At 37.9% G+C, this 13,203-nt stretch overlaps 1 protein-coding gene across 1 annotated transcript; it reads left to right on the forward strand.

Annotated features, from left to right (window-relative positions):
* The first annotated feature begins 3,584 nt into the window (after nt 1-3,584).
* LOC149807577 (galactose-3-O-sulfotransferase 2-like) lies at nt 3,585-12,148 on the forward strand. Its single transcript, XM_089942594.1, has 2 exons — nt 3,585-3,706; nt 10,766-12,148. The coding sequence occupies exons 1-2, from the start codon at nt 3,690-3,692 to the stop codon at nt 11,964-11,966; spliced, it is 1,218 nt and encodes a 405-aa protein (XP_089798720.1). The 5' UTR covers nt 3,585-3,689; the 3' UTR covers nt 11,967-12,148.
* The last annotated feature ends 1,055 nt before the right edge of the window (nt 12,149-13,203 follow it).

Genomic DNA, 13,203 nt, shown 5'->3' on the forward strand with positions numbered 1-13,203 from the left:
CAACCGTAATTTTGAGATGAAGACAATAGTTTCAGACTTCATTATGGCCAAATTCGTTTCATAATGAAGTGACGCATAAAATGAACTGGTATTTGTATGACATTTGCTGTTTGTAAAGACGAAATGCCTAAATTATTGATCTCACTTGAACATTTTAAAATGTTGTAGAAAAACACGTTAAACTATCCTATTAGTTAAGGAGATATGATTTTACAACTGAATGGGAAAAAATATTCGTAACTAAATGCAAAACAATTAACATGAAAATAGAAAGTAATTTGTGCATTTTAGCACATTCGTCACATGGGGCAGTTTGGGTAGCCATGAACTACACGAAGGAGAGGAGAATACTGTCATAAATCTAGGATATGTTCCGTTTGTAATTACGTCTCCATCTTTTTGCTAGATTTATTACACTTTTGTGATTATTTATTTGATTATGGGAAGTAGGTGTTGGGGAAATATTTTTCAGCCCGAGTAATTAGCCAGTTTCTAGAGGCAAACGTCACAGAGTGCAGTATTGATGAGCTTGGCATGGTTTAGTTTCATAGTTGAATTCAGGTCACAGACGGATAAGTATAGAAGTAGTTCCTATTTAAATCTTAAGGTGTTGATTGGTTGTGTATCTCAATGTAAAATATTCGTGAAAGGATCGATATTTTGTACAATGGAATTACTGAGAAGGAATTGTACCATTACCTCGAGACGCCCCTCATTTTTGGCATGATGGTAAGTGTGGTGTAAAGTCACATGTGAAATGAGGCTCAAAATCGTGATTCGACTGACTCAGGATAGAGTAGGAAAATAGTTCCTTGCATTTCGTGTTTGAGTTATGATTTGTATTTTATGGTATTTAAGTACTGACGTTACTATGCGGAATCCTAAAAAGGAAAAGCCATGCAGTTTATGAGGTTGCCATGCAACCGTGAAGTTGTGATGCAAACGTGAAGTTGGGACTTTTTGTGGTCAGCGATTAATTAAAGGAAAATTATATTATAATCTTGGCGCGTAATTAGAACTTCCAGTTTACAAAGATTGTTGTCGAGATGTTCGTGGAAATAAGGGGAAAACAAGTCATTTCGAGCCGAACCCACGCGAGTATTTGATTGCTTATAACAATAGTATATCTGTAAAGAAAGCTGCATACTTCTAACTTAATGATTATTAATTGATAATGTCTGAGAAAAGGAGCTAACTACAGATATTTTCCAGGACGATGTTTTAAGAAGTCGTGTTATGCTGCTTTAAAGAATATTGTAGTCATCAGTGCTCCAAAACCAAGAAAGCATTACGCCGGCTGTCTTTTAAGTATCTTGCATCGGATCTTCTTCCACAGAGTGCTACGTGCTAAAAGGCTTTTTGATTTTTAAGACAGTCCTTGTACACAAAAACTCTTCATGGCAAGTAAATGGCAAATGTTTCTTCCATATCCTAGGTCGTGTTTTTTTTTCTGTCTCGAAGATTCTAGCACTTGTTAAAATGTACTAGGAGTTTCTCATGCTTAGTCTCAGCTTCTTCATGCGGAGAAATGGTCGGTAATAAATTCATTCATATCACACAAATACATGGTAATCATAAAAAAGCAATATATAATCAATTATTGGGTCCGTCGATTATTCATAAAAACCGTTAATTCGTTAATTCCAATGACTGGCCTTGTCTTACATTTTTTATATACTATTATATTTCAATGAAAACTTTATATAAAGGGAGCATCTGACATTGCCCGTCTGCGAGAAAGGATGTGAATAAAATATTTTTAAAAAACGGCAGTGGCGGCACGAGGTGTTGGATGGGGGTGGGGGTTACCAAATTGTAAATTCTTGACAAAACCTATATTTTAGCAGTGGGAAGAAGGAGTTTGGCAGCTGGCTTAAATACTGTTCTCTGTGGCTAAATAGAAGCGCCACTAAAGAATATTGCCCACTGTCGCCTTTTGGTAGGGGCGCCACTAAAGAACGTTGAACATTGTCTTTAGGCATCTGTTACCCTGACGTCGCCACTAATAAACGATAAACTGTAAAGATCATAGTATATCAGAAAGGTAAATATTTTATAAAGTACTCAAATGATTTTAGATAGAAATGTCAGCGAAGAAAAACGAGACATTGAATTTCAGGCTGTAAACACTCTTACACAGATGTAAGCTATTCGGTGAATAATGTAGAAACAATATCATAATGGGGATGTAGCACTGACTCGTCATCGTTCATTTTCATAAAAAGGAAAAAAATACAGAGTTTCTTTTTCCTATTTACCTTTTACTTTATTTTTCAAATTTAGATGTGTATCGTACATTATAGCTACCATGTCGTTGCCTCAACGTGGCTGTTTAAAGTTGCGATCTGATCCTATACCTTACAATGGAGCAAATAAAACTATTGTCAAAAACAAAAAGATGGCAGTAGTTCAAATCTACTACCTAAGTACAGTTTTGCTTTTCTTCCAGGACATTCGGCTTATGATACAGTTACTAAGCCTACATCAGGTGAATTATATTGGTATGTTTACGCTAACCCTACTTTGTCCACCATGACAGATAACACGAGATCCTCGCATTACTTAGTTTTCTAAATAAGACTTGGCTTTCTTTATTTGGATATTCTACGATACATTTGTTTAAATGCATACCATATTTACTACGATCTGTTTACGTTTCCATGGACACCAGAACACAGGGACAAGTCCCCCACCCCACCCCGGATTTCACCTCTAAACATATTTTAGCCTGCATCCGTAAAACTTAATAGCCGACGACAATATGCCCCCCCCCCCCCGAAAATAATTATACTATCTGAAAAAGTGGCGTGTGTGAATCACGCCCGGCTGCTCCGTTAATACACATAGGCTCATGTTAGCACCCCATCCACGAAGTAGGGATATTAATATTAGTACTACATACACTATAAGAACGCTCAACGTCTTGTTGCCAAATAAGCACATGTAAACAAGAACTGTTTCTATCTTCACAGCGCAATAATTCGTTGAGATGATAAAACGGTCATGTTGCAATGCCCAGTGGGTATGTCACTATGATGCTATGTGAAATTCATTAAAGGTCACTGGCCACCTATATTGTACAAACGTGTGATATTATGATAGGCATTATATATTTTTAAAAAAAAACGCATTTAATATGCATGCACACCATAAAAATGTTAAATTAGACTTTAAAATCCGCTTTTTTAAATTAAAGGATTATTCGGCAATCTCCGGAAACAATCGGTAGTCTCCACAGTTAACGGATTTTATACATACACAACAATACGGATGACATTTTAAAAGTTCTCAACTTAAATTCTTACAGGTTTCTAAACAAAGAATGATGTTTAACACCCTTCTCTAACTTGATGAAAGGAGCAGGATTACATTACGTTACAGTTCATAGTCATTATGCTAGTTAAAGAAGAAGATATGCATCAGATTAAAGACACGTGTCTCATTCTTACATGAACTGAGTTCAAAAAGTGATATAGGTACACTAAAATCAAATCAACAATCGAAGGGAAAGAAAAGGTCAAAGGTCAACTGCTGTCGCTGATATTAATGATACCCCGTATCTTCAAGTCACCTGCTCCCTTTATCAAGCGAACACGTCTCTTCTGGAAGAAGGAACACGTATATCTAATTCACCACGTGCTTCTTGATGGCCAGCTTTGTTTACAAGCCTTTGAACCATATTAATTTACATGGCTCACTACAAAAGGTAAGTCTAACAATTTGTAACAGTCATTTTAGTCTATGTAACACAAATCTGTGTGAAGTTCGCTGGTCTTTCACGACAGCAAATATTTCAACCCGAGACTGATATACAGGGCTGTTGAAAAATCTACATAGCCCACCAAATATCTCCCGTTCCCTATTGCTGTAAACGAGGTTCCCAGTGTACTTTAAGACCATACATTGGGTTTGCTGTAGGGGCCTGAGAGAACCACATGTTTGGTGCATGTTTTGTAAACCATACTGATCCAATGATTAAGTATTAATGTAAGAAATAAAGGCATTATGTTATTGTCAAAAGATGTGAGGGTGCATCGGTGTAATATTTTTTATTATATGCAAGCGAGGTTCCCAGTGGTCGTTTGAGCAGTAAGATCAAAGGGCAAAGCAAAGGGTGAATGTGTTGTGCTTACCTAGGTGACAGGGGGTGACAGTTTGAATTTAGCTGCAACAATGTTCCGTTGGAACGAAATTATTTATTTATTTTATTTTTTGTTTACATTTCCACATTTTAAATTGATTTAATATTTTTTCTAAGATCAGTACAAAAAAAGGACATCAACTTTCCACACCGTTCATATAAAGTTTTATTAATTTTATGAGTGATAGCTACAAACATAATGTTAGTGAAAATATCTTTTTCCTACTCTTAAGTTAGACTTGTTTATCAATTTTAAAGTATAACATTACGTAAGTATACGTTATTGTGTCCACATTAGTAGCAGGGCATATTTTGTTATACTGTGAGTAGATCTGCATTAATGTATATTGTTTACAATTTTGTTTTCAAAAGTGTTTCATGGAAAACCGTGATCCATATAAACTGCACCAAATCTCTTTTGCCAATAAAAGAAATACCTTTGTTAATGCTGAAATATAGCAGTTGAGTGCTTTACAAAATATGAATCAGCCTCTTTGGTCGTCTAAAAATATAACTTGTGACCTTACAGTGCAATGGGAACATCGTGTGCGTCACAGTAAGGGGGTGGGTGTTAATTGGTGAGCTGGATATCAAGTTTGCAATCTACCTGTAAATCACAGAAAGAACCTTTCAAAATCTGTAGAAAAGATAAGTGAATAAAATGCACATTTGTATACTCTGTACATTGGAACATGCACTGCTCCTAATTTTAACTCGATAATTTATGAAATTTTTCCATTTCGATACTTTGAATTAAAAATCAACGTGAACTAAAGCGTAACCAAAAATAGACCTTTTCTGGCATTATCTTGGCAATATCTATCCATCTGCAAAATTGTATTAGAATGGAGGGAAAGTTGATGATTATTTTGATACTACTGTTGTTCGTCCTTCGAGTTCAAATGTGACCTTGATATCTTCAACTGGTTTGGTTTCTGCTTAGTACGTGAATGGCTGCTCAGGCCAATGTGTTCTTTGAACTGTCTGTGGCATAATTAGCAGGATATGCCACTTAGGTTTGCTTGATACGCAGTTCTGAGATTTACGCTACAGGCGCTTCTGCACTGCCTTTGCAGTTCTCATCCGTTTAACATCTGTAGCTCCAGTATGGATGAGACTGCGCCAGGTGGAGTGATCCTGTATGAGATCTTCCCAAAACTAGGGGTCTTCAAGTGTTTCAGGGATAGGGAACCTTTAAAGAGTTTTTTTTTTCTGGTCACCTGAGATCGCTTTCTCTTTCTCAGCTCGCCAAATCATGAGATCGCTTTCTCTCCCTCAGCTCGCCAAAGAAGATGTTCTTTGGTAGCTGCACTTCTGACATCCTGTAGAGGTGTCCTACCCACGTCAACAGTGATTTCCTCAACAGAGGGTAAATGCCTCGAATGTATGCCCATGTGAGAACCTCAGTGTCTAGGACCCTGCCCTGTCATCTTGATGTTGCCTCAAGCAGGCCATGTGAAAATTGTTCAGCTTTTTGACATGACGTCTGTACACCGTCCCGGTTTCGCATGCATACAGTAGAGTCGGCAACAGAATGGCTTTGTAGGCCAGTTTTGTTTGTAAACTGATCCCTCTGCGCTCCCACATATTTGCGTGTAGTCTGCCAAAGACCACGCGTCCTTTAGCAATTCTCGTAATGGTTTCATCGTCGATGTGGACTGCAAGTTACATTGTGCTGCCGTGATAGGTGAACTGGTCCACTACCAAAAGGATTTGTCTATTTACTATGATGGTAGACTCTACTTAAGGCTTTCATCATGCAGGTTGGTGCATCACTTCTGTCTTCTTGATACTGATTGTGCGACCGACAATGTCACAAGCTGAAGAGAAACGGTCTATAATATGTTGCATGTCAGATTCAGATTTAGCATTTAGGGACTAGTCGTCAGTAAACAGGAGATCACGAGCAATCACTTTATATAACTTCGTTTTTGCTTGTAGTCTCCACAGACTGAAACGCCCCATGTCATATTCAGGGAATACAGCATTAATTATGGCAGAGAGGATCACGCTGAAAAGGGTTGGGGCCTGACTCTTATTGGGAATGGTTCAGATGATTCGCCGTCGCTGCAACACGAGCGAACGTACTTTCATGAAATTGACATGCATTTCTCTGGGCAATCAAATTTTGCCGTAATCTTCGATAGGCAGGGCTCACTATGTTAACGGTGTTTGTCAGGGTGATGAATGTATATGCTGGGGTTCTGTTTCTGGCATTTCTCATGGAGTTGACGAGCTGTAAATACTATGTATGTGGACCCTTGTCCTTTTCTAGTGCTACATACAATGACTCGCAGGCAGGAGACTTGATCAATGTGATGTACAAGGCGATTCAGAAGAATTCTGGAGAGGACTTTGCGGCTATTGACAGAAAGGAGATGCCCCAATGGATGTCACAGGATTGATTATTGCCTTTCCTCTTGTATAAGTGGACCAATGATACGTTCTTATGCTAATGGTATATGGTATCGTGAGTTTACAATGACTGGAAGAGTTCAGTCAGCTTCTGTGTAACTTGCAAGCATCCGGCTTTGTAGACTTCTGCTGTTGTAGCATCTGCTTGCAGTACTTTGCCATTTGACAGCAGATCAGATGTTTTCAAAGATTCACTCAGCGTTGGAGGATCAGCAAGTGCTATTCGATTTTCACTTGAGGCAGTAGATCTCACTGATACATAAGGTGCAATCCCTGTCAACCGCGGTATGATAATCAGGGTTCAGGTGAAGCAGGCAATGTTTAGGGCACCTTTACTAGTTCTTTCCTCATGCTGCGGAGAAGAGCAATGTGATCCTAAAAGGACTGATTAGTCACTCAATGCACTGCTGAGCTGCTCTGCTTCGGTCCACAAAAAGGGACCCTACGCCCTGAATTGCTGGTGTGCCATCGTAGCTAGCCAAGGTTTCGATAGGTTAACCTATCTACACCTTGACACATTTCAGTGCTTCGGGTCTGTGAATTTGATTAGCCACCGCATCCAGTGAAAATCAAGTTATTATGATCTGAACACATGTTCCTCCATGATTAAAACAATGGGTGCACTCAACTGGAATTGATTCATGAATAAGAGATTTTCCACTGCCGGTCCGTGTTTGCACGAATACGTTCTTTCACTCAAATGCACCTGTAATGTCTTCTTTCTGGTATGTAAACATACTCTGTGTGTGTGTGTGTGTGTGTGTGTGATTAGGATTTTTAACTTAGCTTTAAAAAAAATTCAGTCATATCGCTACGATGTATGCAGTGTGGCAGTTTATAGCGATGTCCAGCACTGGGGCATCATGCCGCAGACATTTGGCATGATGTCCCACTCAGTCACATTATCTTGACACAAGGCCGACCAGTCCTAACACTAACCTATTAATGCTGAGCGCCAAGCATGGCAGCTGTTAGTACCATTTTTGTAAGTCTTTGGTATGACTCGGCCGGTAATCGAGCCCACAACCTCCCATTTCCGTGTGTGTGTGTGTGTGTGTGTGTGTGTTGGATTTTTACCTTAGCTTTAACAATTTTCCAGTCATATCACTACGATGTCTGCAGTGTGACAGTTTATAGTGATATCTATCACTGGGGCATCATGCCGCAGACATGTAGCGTGATGTCCCACCCAGTCACATTATCCTGACACCAGGCCGACCAGTCCTAACACTAACCACTTAATGATGAGCGCCAAGCGAGGCAGCTGTAAGTACCATTTTTGTAACAAGCAAGAGCTGGGTGGACAGTGTAGTTGCCTCCGAGACGGACGCTCTAACCGCTATGCCACCGGAGCGGTGTAAACATACTGTCGATACTAAACTTACAACGTATCCTGTTGAAGTCAATTGCCTCCATCGTTTTTGCCCGATGTACAATGCACCGCTGTAAGATGCTATTAGATGGCTAGCATTACATTCTAAGGGAGGCAACTCGTGAAATCCAACAGATGTCTCTAGTCTAAAGCACTGAATTATCTGATCGATCTGCCAAGGTGTATATAGGCTCACATATCGGAAACTTGGCTAGAGAAGATGCATGTGTGCAGGTCTGCAGGTACAGTTTCCAGTGTATTCACGTGTGCTGATATGCTGCTCGCCCATCTCCGCAGGACTTGAATGTATCTGGTGGGGGAATGTGAGTAATGTCTTGACTTACGCGTGGTTTGGATTTAAGTGAGTGACAGATGCGCAGAATCCCCCTAACTCATTCGTCCAGACCTGTCTGAATCCAGTGGCACGACAAGTCGAGACATCTGGAAACAAGTCCGGATGCAGTAGATGTGCATCAGTTCCTACTGCACCTGAGTTGATGCCCTACACTGTCCACCCAGCTCTTGCTTGTTATTGTTCGCAGCCGAAAGATGGTCATATCTGCTTGGCCGAAAGATCCACCAGAAGGGACATTCCAGAGAGAAAGCCAGATGGAGCTAGCCACTCTGGGTCAACAGTCACAGTTAGTTCTTTAGTGCTGTGTACTCTTACAAACGGCATAAGGCGTAGCCTGACCTGACACTGCTGTTACTAATACAAACAAACGGTTAAATCCTAATTTCAAATAGGAAAGGTCAAATGTAAAAATTGTTTGGTAACGACTAACTTCAACCTGTCCGTTAAGTATGCACAGTTAGATTTTTAGCTTGAGAGCAAATTTAGTTCTTTTGTGTCTTTGATCTTATTGTTCAACCGACCAATGGAAAGCTCATAAACATGTTTTAAAAAACGGCATCACATACACAACTATTTAAAAAACTAACGGATGATATCTGGCGGATCTCTGGAGTTTCCAAAGACTGAGCTACATATTGTCTCAAACTTTTCACATGAGTGCGAGGATGGTGGTATCATTTCTTGTAGGAAACTTATTCTACTTTCTAGGCGAGAAGTGAACCAAAAACTAACTTAAAGCGGAGCCATATTGTAATAACATCAATTGTTATGAATGGACCGATTGGATATAAAAGGTCACGTGATACTAATCAAGAATTTTTTTATGCATTAGTAAATTCTGCGGCCACTTTTTCTTCCCAGTTACTAGGTAATATTTTATGAAGCTTTATCTATACCAACATCTTATACAAAAATAGTAACAATCTCCACCCACCCACCTTTGTTATTTTCGACCAAAATTTGCAACACCCTGATCAAAACCACCCAACAGAAGTTAAACTAATGTAATTGCATAGTCATTCTTGGAATTCAAAACTCACCACTTTTGCAGTGATACCATACGGTAGGCTTTACAAGCCTACCTTCAACAATGTTTCAACGGCTGTTGTTTAAGGTCAGCGGCATATATGGTATAACAGTACCAATTGCGCAAGTCCAGGTGGGCGGAGCATAAGGTGTAGGAACATTGCATTCAGAAATATAGAACAACCCTTGCTGTGACTGGTGCGTTATGTAAGAGTTGTACTTTCTGTTAGGCTTACAAAAAAAATTGTGCCTCTTGGCAACATGTGAGATGATGTTAATTCATATCTAGATCATATTTTGTATTTTGTATGTTTTTTTTTTAAAAAAGTGGTACACATGGCTGAAACTGTGTCTGTTGTGACTAGATAACTCTTACCCGTCTAGTTCCAGCAGAGTTATCTCTCTTAAATGCAATGAAGCACCTGGTTTTGTCCTTGTCAAATTGTCAATCAGCATTGTTCTCTATGACAATGTGTGACATGCATGCTGAAGTAGGATAAAAAGTATATTTATTTCACAAAACATTAGCATTTAGGTATATGGAAAAACAATTGGTACCATGATACCATATCAAGCAAGGGATCTCACTAGAAGTGGACACGGTTTTGGTTTTGAAAGATCGAAATTCGTAGAAAGCAAGAACAGAACAACGTATGCTATAACAACACGTGCCATACGCAAGTTCAATATTAGAAATAAAGGAATAGCTTGGTTTAAATAGCATCAACCAATTTTTTTATATATTAAAATAATGATAATGACAAGTTCTTTTATGATCGGCACGATCCACTCCGACACTCTACCCTATATTACGATATAAAGATTCAACGACTCTTGGCTAGCGAAGATGGAGCTATGTATTCAGTTGCACTGCAGAGCCTAGTGAAAGAAAACTTCGAGATACCTAAAAGTGAATGTTTTGTTGATGAAATATGACGAAAGGAACTAAACTGGACTCATAAGGATTAAATGTTCATGGCTGGGTATTTATCGCTGTGTAAATTTTACTTAATCAATCACAAAATTCTTCGAACTTTATTTACTTTGTGAGTGATCACGTAAAATGTACACATTGATAAATACCCAACCATGATTATTTAATCCTATATTAAAACCTATTTACTTTGAATGAATATAATAGCTTATTTCTCAAGCGTTCGGAAGGCTACAAGTCTGTTGAATAATATTTAAATAATATGCATTCCCCGTAACCACATACATATTTCCATAGTCACGTGAGTCATACAATTATTGTCTTTTGAATAATATGGAGTCTATTTTTTGTATTGATAATAAATGCTACTCTAATTTGATTTTTGGGCGGGATATTTCCAGTTTGACCTTCAATATTTTACCGATGCAACGGTAGAAGATAGTTGACACGCAATTTTATCTCCAATAGGAAGTTATAAAATTTGTTCCTATACATGAAACGATATATTCTTCATCTTTGCAGATTTCTTTTGAAGATAATTCTGGCGTTACTGATCTTGATGTTGCCAGTTGGCATGATATACAAAGGAATTCGTATACAAAACAAGATTAACAAAGACGGCATATGTCTTCTAACAGCCGCCGCTGCAAAACGTAGTCCCGTTGCTGTGAAATTAATGAACAACTCTTTCTTGGATAGTAACAATGAAAACAATACCAGTCTGAATGCGCGTTGTTCTGAAAGAACTAGAGTCGTATACATAAAGATACATAAAACTGGAAGTTCTACTGTTACAAATATACTGCAGAGGTTTGGCTATCACAGAAAATTACTGTTTGCGCTGCCGAGGAAAAACAAAGGCGATTATAGGCAGAATTATATAGGAGAAGTCGGAAGCTCCGTCACAAAAGACAATATAATTAATTGCGGAAGTCATGGATGTAACATATTGTACAACCACGTAGTTTTTAACATGACATCATTCGATTCCATTTTCCACAGGGATTCAGTGTATATTTCAATGATCAGGAATCCGTTATATCAGACAATTTCAACTTTTCTTTACTATGACAACAGTGTTGTTTGGAAAACCACATTTAGCAGCTTATCAGAGTATCTAATAAATCCAGAAAACGTAGAACCAAACAATCCGCATTATTCCTTCACAAATAATAGACAGTTTCTTGACCTTGGCTTGCCAGGAGACAAGCTTCGTGATACGGATTTTATTGATAAATACATCCAAAAACTTGACGAAAAGTTTATTCTCATCATGATTACAGAGTATTTTGATGAATCTTTAGTGTTATTAAAACGATATTTATGTTGGAGTTTGAAGGATATTATCTACTTCAGAAAGAATTCCGGACAAAGTTCGAACATCAGTGGAACGCTGACTGTAATTGATCTGGAGAGACTTAAGCAATGGCAACTCGCTGACAGCATGCTTTATAAATACTTTCTCGATGTATTTTGGAACAGATTTAGGAGAGAAAATTCTATTCTTGACGAAGTTTCTCATTTTAAACAAATCTTAAAGCTTACTGAGAATTTTTGTGGCTCCGACGAAGTTGGTTCTCGTCTAATTATCGCAGCATCCGCATGGAACGAGCAATTCACGATAACCAGTCTAGACTGCATTTTCCTCCGCCTTGATGAAATCTCTTTCCAGAATAAACTTCATCGTGATCAGAATATTCTCATCAGGAACACTGAAACATAACAACACACATAACACACATCTATAATACCAAAATTCACAAGCGCGTTCTGCGTGTCGCTATTCCCCCCCAATGAAAACATCTCAGATCATTTATCTCTCGAATTTTCTTCCACATTCCGCAAGACATAAGAGCTAAAATCTTCATTTGTCTCTCGAACATTCCCCCATGGATTGTAGTCGTACATAAAAAAAAATATCTCCTATGAATTTCGAGTGTTTAATTAAAATCTGGGCTATTTTTTACAACATAATGCTGAATCCGGTCAGGTCACACAGTTCAGTTAATATGGGGGTGCGTTTAAGTTAGAGTTCCGAATATACAGCATTCGGTAATTTTGAATCAAGTCACAAAGAAATTTGTTTTTGGGAGGCTGTTTCTGTTTTTTTTTTTTGGCGTGGGGTGGGATGGGGGTGATTTTTTTTAATGCCTTTAAGCAGATGGCTCGTGCAGAGCTGGTGACAGAAAAAAAAACGACGGAAAACGAAAAATACACCTTTCCAATAAACAAATTGTAGGAATTTATTTATTCTACATACAAATGCAACAAAAAGACATTATTGGTATTGAGGGAGTACAAAAATCGAAGCTGATTATTCAGAAAAGTTGGATGCTCAGTTCCTATAAATTCGCATACATTCAGGGAACCCCATATTTTAATGTTTTAAAAAGTTGATATGAATCCATATATTTGACAAATGTATTTATTCTGAAATTTAAAAAACTAACAAAAATATTTAGAAAAACAAAATTAAACAAATAAATTTTTCTATTTTAAATATTTCAAGATGGAATGGCTTTGTTCATTTATCGTACATAATAACTCTTAATATACCAACCGATCCGGCTATTTTTAAATGTTCTTCAAGGTTTAGAATAATTAGCTAAACAGATACTTCGTATCATCTCTAACGATACGTTCCAGTTTCTGGTACACACAGAATTGTTAGTACAGGAAAGACCACTATGAAGAGATAAAAATAAAACCTATGAACAGCCTTGTATTACGACTCTATGGTCTTAAATAAAGTAACAGAAAAGAGCGAGAACTAACAAGTTTTGTAAAATTCAACAGATAATTTATTTCCCAAGAATGGAAAGTGACAATGTAAAAGTACGTACAGTATTGCAAATGTAATCCCAGATAATCCTAGAATTACTGACACAAGTCCTAATGAATACAATTCAAAATAAAATTTAGTGGTATTTCCAAATAATTTCGTTGGCTAAAAGTGTTGA

Source organism: Sinohyriopsis cumingii, chromosome 1, assembly GCF_028554795.1.
Source record: "Sinohyriopsis cumingii isolate HCF-2022 chromosome 1, ASM2855479v2, whole genome shotgun sequence".
NCBI lineage: Eukaryota > Metazoa > Mollusca > Bivalvia > Unionida > Unionidae > Sinohyriopsis > Sinohyriopsis cumingii.